At 41.3% G+C, this 14,921-nt stretch overlaps 1 protein-coding gene across 2 annotated transcripts in view; it reads left to right on the top strand.

The window, feature by feature from the left end:
• Positions 1–14,921, top strand: part of Dhx29 (DExH-box helicase 29) — a 50,368-nt gene that overhangs the window by 14,285 nt on the left and 21,162 nt on the right. Inside the window, exons 7-12 of one of the 2 annotated variants that reach the window (XM_075976051.1) lie at positions 3,275–3,401; positions 5,202–5,360; positions 7,881–8,046; positions 8,475–8,598; positions 12,959–13,579; positions 14,358–14,501. In XM_075976051.1, coding sequence (XP_075832166.1) covers positions 3,275–3,401; positions 5,202–5,360; positions 7,881–8,046; positions 8,475–8,598; positions 12,959–13,579; positions 14,358–14,501 — 1,341 coding nt within the window. The remainder of the gene's footprint in view (positions 1–3,274; positions 3,402–5,201; positions 5,361–7,880; positions 8,047–8,474; positions 8,599–12,958; positions 13,580–14,357; positions 14,502–14,921) is intronic. The other variant, XM_075976052.1, reaches the window with a different exon arrangement.

The raw sequence follows: 14,921 nt of genomic DNA, 5'->3' as shown, positions 1-14,921 counted from the left end.
ATTTGTTATTTGTTGACCCTTTGTCGCTGAGTTAAACACATTGACTGTTGATAAATTCTCAGGTAAGGTAAACAATATCTACTTGCACCTTCCTAAGTCTTTTCTTAGTTAGCTTTCTATTTCTGTGATAAACACCATGACCTCAAACAACTTGGGGAAGAAAGGGTCTATTCTAGTTTACAGTCCATCATGAAGAACAGTCAAGGCAGGAACTCAACTTGGGCAGGAAACTGAAGGTAGGAACTGAAGCAGAAACCATGGAGGAACACTCCTCGTGGCTTGTTCAACCTGCCTTCTTATATAACCCATGACCTGCCCATGGATGGCACTGTCCCCAGTGGGCTGAGGCCTTCCACATCAATCATTAATGGGGGAAAAAAACCTACAGACTTGTAGAGAGGTAATCTGATGGAATATTTTCTCAGTTGAGGTCCCTTTCCTAGATGACTCTAGCTTGTGTCAAGTTGGCAGAAAACCAACCAGATTTCATTTCTTCCAAAATTCACCAATGATTTTATTGGTCTTCCCTACAGACCGTGAGTGAGGAGATACAGGAAGGAACATGGGTGACCCTAAAGCAGCCATGCTGGGTTGTCTACACCTACAGGGATGGCAGTTCCCATGTGTCTGAGTAGATGCAGTACCCTTCCTTAGTATTCCCATCCTACCTACTCTAGCATCTCCACTAAACCTGGAGACCACATGAAATTTGAGCCAAATTGCATGCAAATAACTGGGAGAAGTGGCTGGAATGCCATTTCAGGGTCCAATGACCCAGCAATTTTGTATACAGATACTGACTTAAGAAAAATGAGAAGTTTGTATATAATCTTTAATAGCCACTTTATCACAGTAGCCAAATATTGCAGCCCTCTCTGACCTAGGCAAATGGGTAAAGAAATCATGGTAACCAGAGTTACAAAATAGTATGTGTTATATGATGGATCCTTTTGGGTTTTTTCTATTTTTTTAAAATATTTATTTATTTATTTATTTATTTATTGTGTATACAATATTCTGTCTGTGTGTTTGCTTGAAGGCAAGAAGAGGGCATCAGTTCTCATTTCAGATGGTTGTGAGCCACCATGTGGTTGCTGGGAATTGAACTCAGGACCTTTGGAAGAGCAGGCAATGCTCTTAACCACTGAGCCATCTCTCCAGCCCCCCTAGGGATACTTTAGACCCCTTCCCTACCTTGTTAGGTGTCGGACTTGCGCTTGTGAACTGAGATCAGAAAGGGGACAGCTGTTCTAAAGCAAGAGATAGCAGAAATCAGCAGTTTCTCAGATATGAAGGCTCAAGAACATTTCTTCAAAGAAAATATACAAATGGCCGATAAGCCATGAAAAGATATTCCACATTTATTAATTTCTAAAGAAGTAAAAATCAAAACCATGGCAAGATTCCTTCTGACTCGTTGGGATAACCAATTCCAAAACACACACATAAAAAGAAAAAAAAATTGCTGGAACGGTGGGGATAGGAACCGTGTGTACTGGTGGCAGAATGTAAAATGCAGCTATTGTGGAAAATAGTTTGACAGTTCTTTAGAAAGTTGAAAATAGAATTGCCATGTGTTAGGGTTCTCGAAAGGAACAGAACTCTCTCTCTCTCTCTCTCTCTCTCTCTCTCTCTCTCTCTCTCTGTGTGTGTGTGTGTGTGTGTTTGTGTCTGTCTGTCTGTCTGTCTGTCTGTCTGTCTGTCTGTTTAAAGGGAATTTATTAAGCTAGCTTACAGGATGTGGTCCAGGTAGTCCAGCGATGGCAGTCTCATGACAGAAAGTTGAAAACCTGGCAATTGTTTGGTCCACTAAACTGCATGTCTCTGAAGTTCCAATCTGGTGCTGAAGTCTGGGGAGAATTCCTGCAGAACTGCTGATTTTCAGTCTGTGTTAGAATCCTGAAGGAGTTAGTTTAGTGCTGGTCACAGCAGCAGAGTGGACAGATCTGCCAGCAAGAATGAGGGTGAGCAGGCCAAAGGAAAGCTTCCTTCTTCCATGTCTTTTTCTCTGGGCCACCACCATATGCCCAGATTTAGGGTGGGTCTTCCTTCAGATAATCTGACTGAGAAAATCCCTCACAGGAGTGCCCAGAAGCTTGGGTTTAGTTCATTTCAGATGTCAAATCGGGCCGGGTGATGGTAGCGCATGCCTTTAATCCCAGCACTCCGGAGGCAGAGGCAGGCGGATCTCTGTGAGTTCGAGACCAGCCTGGTCTACAGAGCTAGTTCCAGGACAGGCTCCAAAGCCACAGAGAAACCCTGTCTCGAAAAAAACCAAAAAAAAACCCCAAAACAGATGTCAAATCGGCAACCAAGATTAGTCATCACGTTGTATGTCCCAACAATTCCACTTCTAGGTATATACTTAAAGCCTTAATTAGGGTCAGGGTCTAGGAAAACGTATCTGTATTTCATGTTTACAGCAATAGCTAGAATGTAGACGCCATCTAATATCAACCAAAGCGTAAGTCAGTAAATAAAGAATGTGTATACAGAATCAAAGGACATTCCTGGCACACAGGATATCTTTGATGGATCTTTACATTATGCTAGTAAGCTAAGCCAATCACAAAAGTCAGACTCTTATATGACCATAAAGATGGAGAGTAGAACACTGTTTTCCAGGGGCTGATGGAGAAAGTGGAATGCTTAGTGAGTATAGTGTTCACTTCTACAGCATACAAAGTTAGCCGTCTTGTGGTTGAGGTGGCTGCCAATGACGTGAATGTTTTACAGCACTGAAGAGAAAAAAAAGGCAAGATGCATAAGTAGAAGGATGGTGGCATCAGTGTCTTATAGAGAAAAGTGGAAAGAATTAGTGTGAATGGGTGGATTTGAGGCAGTAGCTAGGCCTCCTTCTGTTACTCTACCTGGTGTGTCTACACACAGAATGGCCCCAGCAATTGGTAGTTGCGCTTACTGAGCTGTGTTTTCCTGTGGTGATAAGCACTATATATCACAGCAGCACCCTCGTGTGCCTCATCTCTGCCACAGGCTGTGTGCTATCATCTGCTGCCGCTTATTACCCTAGGAGGAAGGTCGTCTTCGGGGTTGAACTTTCTGCTCTCTAGCTTTTGCTACAGAGTCACAACCTTGTGTTTTCTCAGTTTTCCTCCACCCTTTTATGTCTCTTACATTTGTCTTGTTTTTCTCTGAGAAATTCTAGAAAGTGATTTGCTAGTCTAAACTTCGTAAGTTCTGACACAAAGTAGTGGTCACAGATAAACTGTTCTTAGACTTTTTTATTTTCTCTTCATTATTTTACTTGGAAAAGAATCAAAGGTACTTGAACCTTTCAGCCAAACTTCTGGACGCAAAGGAGCAAGCAGCATCCTTTAAACTGGAAAAAAACAAACACGGCCAGAAAGAGGCTCAAGAGAAAATACGGAAGTTACAAAGAGGTGAGCACTTTCGAATTTTTACTTGTGGAAATGTAATTGTGTGCCTGTAGTTCGCTGACTGTTTAGACTTAAGATTGTTTAACTTTGTCTATAACAAGCCAAATGATAAGTACTGTTGAGTTTGTAATGGACCTTACAATCTGTTACAACCTCCCAAGTGTTACAACATAAAGGAGTAGCATCCGGTTAAAAATGTGTTGTAACCAAACTTTATTTGTGGACAGTAACCTATATACTTCATATCATTTTCAAGACACCAAGTGCTATTTTTTGTGTATGTTGGTATATTCATGTGTGTGCTAATGCACTTGCCCCCATGTGCACATGTGGAAGCCAAGCACCAATAACAGGCATCATCCTCTCCCCACCTTATTTTGTTGTTCTTTCTTTCTTTCTTTCTTTCTTTCTTTCTTTCTTTCTTTCTTTCTTTCTTTCTTTCTTTCTCTTTCTTGTGTGTGTTAGACAGAGTCTCTCTTTGTAGCTCCAACTGTTTTAGACAGTCTCTCTTTGTAGCTTCAACTGTCCTGGAACTCTATGTAGACCAGACCAGTCTGGCCTCAGACTTAGAAAAATCTGCCTGTTTCTGCCTCCCAAGTACTGGGATTAAAGGCATGTGCCACCACTGCCTGGCTCCACCTTATTTTGGGGGACATGATCTCTTACTAGAGCTGGCACTCTGTTTTCTCTAAACTGACTAGCAGCAAGCCCCTGGGATCCGCCTGTCTCCCTGCACTGCTCCCAAGCTCTAGGGTTGCACATGTACACTGTTACAACTGGCTTTTGTGTGGGCACTGGGAATCTGAGCTCAGATCCCTTCATCCACTGAGCTGTCCCCCAACCCCTCTTTTATTTTTATAATCATTGTAAAATGTAAACACTTTCTAGCTCACAGGGCTTACAGCAATAGACAATGGGAGGATTTTGCTATAGGTCATAGTCTGCTGATCCTAGGGGTGTGTGTATATATTATAAAATGCTATTTCCATTCAAGAAATGTAAATGTGATCTTATATGTACTTTTTTCTAATGAAGGTAGTAATTTTTTAATCTATTGTACTTACTAATTCTTTTTAGTATACATTATGGAATATTGACCCAGCGCCATTCTGTTAACAGAGGTTTCTGTCCCACCTGATCATCCAGTCCCAAAGAAACACACAGAGGTCCACATTAATTAAAACTGATTGGTCTAGTAGCTCAGGCTTCTTATTAACTCTTGTAATTTATATTAGCCCATAATTCTTGTCTGTGCTAGCCACATGGCTTGGTACTTTTTTCCTCAAGGCAGTCACATCTTGCTTCCTCTATAGCTGGGTAATGACTGCAGACTAAAACTTTCCTCTTCCCATAATTCTCGTTGCCCTGCCTATACTTCCTGCCTGGCTACTGGCCAATCAGTGTTTATTAAACAAGCGCAAGAAACACATCTTTACGGGGTAGAACCATTGTCCCACAGCAATAGAAATTAATAAATTGCACTTAACTTTTAGCATAGATTCCAGGTAGGAATTAAGTACCTATTTTTATTTATTTATTTATTTATTTGGTTTTTTTAAGGCAGGGTTTCTCTGTACCTTTGGAGTCTGTCCTGGAACTAGTTTTTATAGGCCAGGCTGGCCTTGAGCTCACAGAGATCCATGTGCCTCTGCCTCCCGAGTGCTAGGATTAAAAGCGTGCACCACCACTGCCTGGGAAGTAACTAGTTTTAAAAGGAAAAGAAGATATGCTGTTTTAAAACTATATTTGCATAATACAAAGCATAAAAAGCAAATATATGAAACTAAACTTTTTTATTGGTAGAAATGGAAACTTTAGAAGACCATCCAATATTCAACCCAGCCATAAAGATTTCACATCAACAAAATGAAAGAAAAAAGTCTCCTCCAGCCACAGAAGGTGAAGGTGCTCTAAACTTGAATTTATTTGAAAAATCTGCAGCTGCCACTGAAGAAGAGAAAGGTAAAACTTAGGGGAACATGACTGTTACATTGCTTTTTGGCATACTACTTAAACTGACAGTAAAATTACACTTTCATAGATGTTGTATAAAAGTAATAACAATTATGATGGTCATGTGTAACATTTTGTCATTACAAAGACACTGGCTAAGGCCCATCTCTCTATAGTTCATCCTCCAAACTTGACGGCTAGATTTTAATTGTAAACTTGACACTGCCTAGAATCGTGTGTGTGTTGTATGCGGGTTTGTACATGAGTGCCAAGGAGGCCACAAGAGGATATTGGATGCCCTAGAACTGTACTTACAAACAGTTGCGAGCTGCTCCACATGGGTGCTGGGAACCAAACTCACAGCCTCTGCAAAAGTGGTATATGCCCTTAGCCATAGTGAGCTATCTTTCCAGTCCCTGAAAAGCAGTCTTTATCAGATTGGTCTTTGGGCATGTCTGTGAGTGGTTATCTCCATTGATAATTGATGTAGAAGGACCCAGTCTACTGTGAGGGGCACCATTCTCTGGCAGGTGGTCATTGGCTATGTAAGCAGGCTAGTTAAGTGTGAAACAGAAGGTGATCCAGCAAGCATTCCCCAAACTTGTCTTAAGTCAGTGTTTTCTAATAACAGCAGAAAGCAAACTAGGACTTGGTTTTTCTGAGAAATGTGAATGTGAGTTTATGTAAATGCAGGTTCTTATTTTAAACCTTTTAATTTGTTGCTTCTGTTTTTTTTAATCTTGGGAATCAAACCCAGGGTCTTGCGCATGCAAGCAAGTGCTATGTAGTGGAACTGTGTTCCCTGCTCCTCCAGTGAAAAACCTTCAGTGGCATCAGTGACAAGTCCAGGGCCTTTCATGGCATTTGAGCTTTTGCATCTTGATTCACTTGTATCTTTCCACTCTTTTCCCAGTGCTCTAGCCACTTCATTCCTTACTTTTGTTTTCGACAGCTCCATTCCTTTTCAGCTTGCTAGCCCCTAGAGCCTAGGCACAAATCAAACAATACTGTTTCTTTGACTCGCTAAGTCCTCCATGACCCTAAGAGGTGAGTGATCATACACATCTGTGCATTGCTGCACACACTGGTCATATTCTCTGTGCATTCATCAGATTATAGCACAGCTCACTCCTATATTAAATTATAGACTCTTTAAAATTATTTACTTATTTAGTAATATTTATTGAATCATTGTTATGCAACGAAAAGGAGTTGATATAAGCAAAATAACCCAATCTCTTTCCTTTCATTTGTGCAACATAATTATGGAATGTGAGCACGGATAAATTGTATATTTTTAAATCATGATTTGTGCTTTCGGAGAATACAGGGTTTTAATAATAGAAATAGTAGGGCTGGAGAGATGCCTCAGCAGCTAAGAGCACATACTATTCTTGCAGAGCTAAGTTCAGCTCCCAGCACCCACTTTTGGTTGCTGTAACTCTGGCTCCAGGGGATCTGACATCCTCTTCCGGATGTCCGTACTCATGTGAACATACCCACACAGGGACACACACAAATACAGATGTAATTTAAAGTATAACAATAGAGCAGAAGGGTATGATTTGAACTGGAGCCACCTTGCTGGTAATATTAGCCGTGAGGGTAATCTGATAGTCTGACAGATAATCAGGTGTCAGCTTGATGGCAAAGAGTAAAGAAGAGAGATAGAGAGTTAAAAATCTTAAGTTAAAAGTGTGTTTAGAGTGTCACTATTTGACAGATTTTCTGTGGTGGAGATATACTATATTTGTGTTATTTGATATGGTAGTTAATAACAAAACATGAATATTGAGCACTTAAGATATGACTAGTGTACCTAAGAATTTGAAATGGTAATTGATTTCTAGCCACAAGGCTGGTAGCTACTTGGCCAGGAATACTTTGAACATTTAAAGAATTGCCTGAGGGCCAGTGTAATCACAGCATTTGGAAAAAACAGCATATAATATATTGGCAAGGGTGGACCACAGAAACCCTTTGGGATAGTTATCAAGAATGAGTACTTAATTTTAGATGTGCCAGGAAGCCACTGAAGGCGGTGTTGATGGCAATGGCCTTGATAAGTAGAGAAATGGTATGTGACATTATTTTCATTCAGTAAGTACATGGAGAGAATTTTACCAATTGTTGTTCAGTAAATATGAACATGCCTAAGGTCCTCGAGGTCAGCCAGGTGTGATGGTGCACACCTCAGATCCCAACACTTCTTGGGAAGAAGACAAAGAGGATCAGGAGTTCAAGATCATCCTTGACTACAAAGCAAGTTTCAGGTCTTCCTGGGCCATGTGAGACCCTGTCTCAAAACCACCACCAGCACCACCACCACCAACAAAAGATTTGGGATGTTCTGTGGTTCAATCCATGAAGAGAATTGCATCACCGAGAGAAGAACAACTTTTTTCTTCCTCCATCACCTGTTCTCTTCAGAAATGCTATTCCCAAAAGGGAGAGCACATTGACCACTCCACAGAGAATTTATATTGCTGTTACCATTTTTAAAGAACAAGTCTTTGCCTTCCATTTAAGGTAAAAAGAAAGAACCTCATGATGTAAGAAATTTTGACTACACTGCTCGAAGCTGGACTGGAAAATCTCCCAAACAGTTTCTAATCGATTGGGTCAGGAAGAATCTTCCCAAGAGTCCAAATCCTTCCTTTGAGAAAGTTCCAGTAGGTAGATACTGGAAATGTAGGTATGTTTTTCTGGTTAACTGAATGAACTTTTAGAAAACTGTGAAATGAAAATCTTTTTGTTTCTTGTAAATTATGTAAACATTTAGAAATGTCAGGCTTGGTGGTTCATGCTTGTAATCCCAGCGCTTAGGAGGCTGAAGCAGGAGTTCCAAGCTGGCCTGGGCTACAGACTGACTTCAAATCTAGTCTGGCCCATAGAATAAGACCTTATCTCAAAAACAAAACACAAATCAAGTAAGCATTTAAGAAACTCTTAATTCCTTATTTCCTATTCATATTGCTTATAAGTCATTATCTGATACAGTGCCTTCCATGGAAATACATAACTGTTGTAAGTTTAAATTTGATGTTAATGAATTTCTGACTTTTTGATCTGACCTCATCAATTTTTTTAAAGGTTTTATTGTTATTTTTTACTTTATTTTAGGGTAAGCGTTGTCAAGTCTGAAGACGATGTTCTGGTCGTCTGCCCTACAATCTTAACGGAGGATGGCATGCAAGCTCAGCACCTGGGAGCCACATTAGCCCTTTACCGTCTGGTGAAAGGGCAGGTGGGTCCCTTTAGATGCTTTAGAAATCATGAAATGATGGCCATGCAAGTTGAGCCTCCCTGTGTAGTAAGAGCTGCGGGCCTCTTCCCGCAGCCCGGCTCCCGCACGGCTAGCTTTACACCAGAAATAACAACACACAAATTGTATTCATTTAAACACTGCTTGGGCCACTAGCTCTAGCCTCTTACGGGCTAATTCTCATATTTTGCCTAACCCATTTCTAGTAATCTGCATAGCACCACTAGGTGCGTTTACCGGGAAAGATTCAGCATGTCTGACCTGGCGGCTTGCTCCATCGCATCTGCTTCAGAGAGCAGAGCTATCGTGTCTGCCCAGGAGAGGGGAGCATGGAGTCTCTGAGCTCACTTCCTCTTCCTCCCAGCATTCTGTTCTGTTTACTCCTCCCACCTATGTTTTAACCTATCAGGGCCAAGCAGTTTCTTTATTGCTTTACCAATGAAATCAACAGATTGATATATGACACTCCCACATCACTTCCCCTTTTTCTGTTTAAACAAAAAAAAGGAAGGCTTTAACTTTAACATAGCAAAATTACATAAAACAAAACAGTTATCAAGTAAAAGTTATAATATTTACATCTATTTTATCTTTTTTCATAACTAAGGAAAACTATAACTATATATATTCTTTAACTCCATCAAAGACTCCAGAAGGATATAATATTACCAAGCAAACAAAAAATCCAAAACTCTAGAAATGACAGAGACATCTCACTGCCTGGACGGTCACCAGTTCCTCTGTACCGTTGGGGCATCCATCTTCAGCCTTCAGGCCCATGGTATCCAGCAGACATTTCCATGAAGCAGGAAAATTCAAAGTCAGTTCAGTCACTATCTGTTGTGTCCTGCAGAATGTCTTGCAGACTCTTTCATGAATCAGGAACCCCGAAAGATCATCTCACCTTTAGGCAAGTTCAGTAGTCCTCTCTCTGCGGGTTTTCTGTGTCCAGTTTATACAATAGTCCAGGCAAGGGCAGTTTCTTGCCCAAATGGCTATCAAACTCCGTAAGGAGCCTCTAGGATGCCCATCTTCCTCTCAAAGTAGATTGGTGCTGCCAGGAGCAGACGTGTCTCATTGTCACGAAAAACCCTAAGTTATTAAAACATTTAAGATGCCGTATTCTATAATCTTTGAAAAATATGAAGAATGCCTAACTAAAATATATCTATGTACATCTAGAAAATCTTAACTAACATAACTACAAACTTGACTATTATGATTATTTATTAACAACCTATATACATTACATTTTAAGTGAACTACACAATCACAATACCTTAATCAAGATCAGAAATACATAAACATAACAAAAATTGACCTTAAATCTCTAAGCAAAATCTATACTAATGCAAATTATTCATATCTATATCATATTCCCCCCTTTAAATGTAAAAGAACATTTATAAACCATATTTGGGAACATGGGTGCAGTTTTTTTCTCTCCAAACTGCTTACTGCTGAATGGGGGCGTCGATAATTAGGTCTTTCATGGTATAACCTGTATGCTAGTTTCATCTCAATTGGCAGTTGAGCGAAGCAATTTTCTGAAGATGTTCACAGCAACCCTTCAGGAGGGCGTGGTCCATCATGCCATATTGGGATAGAAGCAATCCACAGACTATCACTCTCTGTGAAAACAAAATAAGAGACTCCTTTCCAAAGCATCATGTACTTAGATCCAAATTTCAAAGTCAAGGCATTTTCAAAGTATCTATGTTGGATTAGTTCAGCAGCATTTATAAACAAATATCTTTTAGCAGCTGTTGCTCATTCCTCAGCATTCAAACGATTCAAACAGAGCAAAATTCTCAAAATTCTCTGTGTATTTTCCATCTTTGTGCGCTTTATTTTAACCTCTATTTTGTTTATTTTTACTTTTTCTTTTTTGGTTTTTGAGACAGGTTCTCTGTATCTTTGACCTGGAATAACTCTGTGAACCAGGCTGTCCTTGAACTCTCAGAGATCCCTCTGTCTCTGCCTCCCAGGCACTGGGATTAAAGGCGTGTGCTACCACACCTTGAAGTCACAGAGGTCAATCTCCCTCTGCCTTCCAAGTTTTGGGATTAAAGGTGTGTCCTACCACACCCAACTACTCTCTTTCTTTCTTTTTTTTTTATTTTAAGAACTTCAACTTTTAACCTGCATATATTTTTAACACACAGTAAACCATTTAGAAATTTTCTTTGTCTTTGAATCTCTCTTTACTGTATCTCTCTCTTTTTCTGACCATACAAGCCTTTAAATTACTGAGCAATATGGGTCGGATTAAAGCCGTGGCTTTGGCAGCTAGATCCAGCCCATTCCTTAGCTTTCCAGCCTCATGGCTGAGGTACTGGCTATAGCCATGTTTACAGCCACAACTCTATGGCATTTCAAGGTCCCTGCCAGCAAGTAAGTTGCAGCATTATGTCCACAGACAACACTCAAGTCCTCTCTCTGTAGTTGGCCCTCCTGCCTCAAACAGTCAGAGTTTGCCCTGGCAGGATGGCCCAGAAAGCTGGCATTTTTAAATGGCGCAGCTTTTTTCCTGTTACGGCTGAAAACCGAAAAGCATGCATTCAGCTTTTCGTCAACACCGTTTAAGTATTGCATGGCAGGACCTCTTAATGAGCTGCAAGCTTTGCAGCTAAAGCTGAGTCAGGAAGCCTCTCTTAGATGAGAGCACTTGCGTGCCTCTGGCAAGCAGAGCAGACACGAGAAATTGTTGCTACCACGTCGGGCGCCATTCTGTTGTATTAGGAGCAGCAGGGCTGCGTCCCCAGCACCCTGGCCTCCTGCTAGCTTATGCCTCGAAATAATTACATGAACACTGTATTCTTTTAAACACTGCTTGGCCCATTAGCTCTAGCCCTTACTGGCTAATTCTGATATCCCGATCAACCCATCTCTAATAATCTGTGTAGCATCAGTCTTACTGGGAAAGATTCTAGCCTATGTCCATCCTGGGTCGGAGCTTCATCGATCGTGTCTGCCTCAGAGAGCAGAGCTATGGCGTCTGCCCGGGAGAGGGGAGCATGGCGTCTCTGAGCTCACTTCCTCTTCCTCCCAGCATTCTGTTCTATTTACTCTACCCACCTATGTTCTAACCTATCAGGGCAAACAGTTTCTTTATTTAATTAACCAATGACCTTCCTCCATCATCCCTGATTCAAAACTCATAGTCTAAAAGACTCTAAAACCCAAATCCTTTTCAGTACAGACATGATGTGACACTAGAAAATTCTGCACCAAGAAACTTTCTTTTGTGAATGAAATTATTAGAAGTATGGCATAAAATTACTTTCAGACTCTCTGGAAGGCATATATAAAACAAACAGAATTTGTGTTTAGACAGGTCTAGCCCAAGTCTACTCCATGGCATATGTACCACTAAGTCTAAAATCCAAACTTATAGTTCCAAGTTTTGGGGATAAGAAATGCCCGTTCTACAATAAAATTATACCTTGAAACTCAATTTTTCAACTTAAAAATGCAGGCAAGTGGTTCCATTTTCAACTTTAGGTTATATTAACTATGTGCTTAGCGTTTAGAAAAAGGTTAAGTGCTGCTGAAGGAAGACGCTCTCTGAGCGAACACAGTGCTCATCTCAAAAGTTAGATTGCCAGCATTTCCTTTTCATAAAGAAGTGTTTCTCTGTCTTCGTGGGAAGTGCCTTACTGTGTGTTCTAGTGCTATAAAGAGACACCATGGCCATGGCAACTCTTAGAAAAGAAAGCATCTGGGGGGCTGGAGAGGTTTGGTGGTTAAGAGTACTGGCTGCTCTTCCAGAGCTGGTTCAGTTCCCAGCACCCACATGGCAACTCACAACTATCTGTAACCACAGATAAGGGATCTGACACCCTTACACAGACAAAACACCAATGCACATCAAATAATAAAAAATAATTTTTTAAAAAAATCATTCAGTTAGGGTCTTGCTTACAGTTTCAGTGGGTTAGTCCATGATCATACTGGCAGGAAACATACAGACATAGCATTGGAGCAGTAGCTGAGAGCTTTCAATCCTGATCTGCAGGCAGAGAAAGACACCCACACAGACACAACCATTAGGTCAAGAAACACAGTTTGGGGCCTGAAGAGATGGCTCAGTGGTTAAGAGAGCCCTGGTTCCACATAGCAGCTCACAATTGTCTATACCCTCACACTGATATACATGTGCATAAAATAAATAAATCTTTAAAACAAAAAAGAGACATGACTTGATAGCCTATGCAGGTGTCTCTTATGTTAATGACTTTAACGTTTACGGATAACGTTACATTTTAAGACTAGCCTGCGTTCCACTGAATTCTGATACCTAATCAGCAAAGTAAAGCATCGCTGTTGTTTCCCTTTCTAGTCTGTTCATCAGTTACTCCCTCCTACTTACCGAGATGTTTGGCTGGAGTGGAGTGATGAAGAAAAGAAAAAGGAAGAATTAAATAAAATGGAAACCAATAAACCGCGTGATCTCTTTATTGCCAAACTTTTGAGTAAGTTGAAGCAGCAGCAGCAGAAGCAGCAACAGCAGCAGCAGCAGCATCTGGAACATAAAAAAGAGAGCTCTGAAGACCCCGAGGAATCTTGGGAAAACTTAGTTTCTGATGAGGATCTTTCTGCACTGTCCTTGGAGTCAGCAAATGCAGATGACTTGGAACCTGTCAGGAACCTCTTCAGGAAGCTGCAAAGCACACCCAAGTATCAGAGACTTCTGAAGGAAAGGCAGCAACTGCCTGTGTTCAAACACCGGGACTCAATTGTGGAAACTCTGAAGAGGCACCGGGTTGTGGTCGTGGCAGGTGAAACAGGGAGTGGCAAAAGTACTCAGGTCCCACATTTCCTGTTGGAGGACTTGCTTCTAAATGAGTGTGGAGCAAGGAAGTGTAACATAGTCTGTACCCAGCCCCGAAGAATCTCAGCAGTGAGTTTAGCCACCAGGGTGTGTGATGAACTGGGCTGTGAGAATGGACCTGGAGGAAGGGTAAGGCTTGTTCTCTCCTCTCCACCTCTGCCAGTGCTGATCTGATGCTGCTTTGCTCTTGGGAACCTGTACAGGATCCTAGTTCTCGTCACTGAATACTCAAATATGTTACCATTCAAATATGTTATTCAAAGAGTAGGCACAATCAGATCTGTCTTGCGTACATCATAAATCTTTCCTGTGGATATGTCCCTGAGCGGTTCCCTTCTTTTCAGTGAACAGAGGGGGAAAGGAAGGTAGATACAAAATGCTAGGTTATTCAGAGAAGGAGAGAGCAAATGATGGGGCCGGAGCAATGTCTCAGAAGGTAGAGGTGGTAGTGCACCAGCTGCTGACCTGAGGGGAATCCGGATCTGTTAGGGTGGCAGAAGAGGAGCAACACTTGTCCTCCTATCTCCACGTGTACACCATAGTTTGCACAAGCCTACACTCATGCACACTAAGTAGAACTTAAAATTTTAAATTATCAAGACAAATCTTATAGCTTCAATTGATAATCATAGAAATACATGTTTTTGGCTTTTTGAGGCAAGATTTCATACTATAAGCCCAAGGCAGCTTGGAACTCACTGTGTAACCCAGGCTGACCTTGGTACTCTTGCCTCAGCCCCCTGAATGCTAGGACTACAGGGATGAGCCACCATGTCCAGCTAGAAGTAGACTCTTGGTAGTAAGTTGCATAAGCGAATCCGCCTAACTGTTGCATGGAGTACCGAGATGAGCACGGGGGCTGCACTCTCTGCTGTAATCATATAGCCGCTCTGTGTTCTCCCTGCAGAATTCTCTGTGTGGCTATCAGATCCGGATGGAATCTCGCGCTAGCGAGTCTACCAGGCTACTGTATTGTACAACAGGAGTTTTGCTAAGGAAACTTCAGGAAGATGGTCTTCTGACTGGTGTGTCTCATGTCATTGTAGATGAGGTGAGTAGGTTTTATAACTGTGTCCAGATAAACTCTAGACATGTTTATATTAAAAAGATGTTGGTGACACTGACATTTTCTTTGTGCTTACTACATATCAGAGCCTGTCCATCGAATGATTAAGTTCCATCCAGCAAATGCCTTGTGTAATAAGTACTACGTCCTATTCGCTGCATGCCTGGCGGTGTTCAAAGGCTCACACAGACACATGTTCATCTAATCTCTCCAGCAGTGCAGTGGGGTAGATATTTTTACTTCCCAGTTGAAGAAATGGGGGTACCCAGAGGTTCAGTTGTGTAGCTAGTGTCTCAGACACTTCCCTGTCAGCCGCCTCACTGACCTGTTTCGGGATTGCTCCCAGCTCTTTCACAGAGGACAAGAGACATCAGTGTGCATTTCATCTTTTCTCTAAATATTCTT

This window comes from Microtus pennsylvanicus, chromosome 6 (genome assembly GCF_037038515.1).
Source record: "Microtus pennsylvanicus isolate mMicPen1 chromosome 6, mMicPen1.hap1, whole genome shotgun sequence".
NCBI lineage: Eukaryota > Metazoa > Chordata > Mammalia > Rodentia > Cricetidae > Microtus > Microtus pennsylvanicus.
Note: the sequence above shows the minus strand (reverse complement) of the source record. Positions and strands in the feature narration are given on the sequence as shown.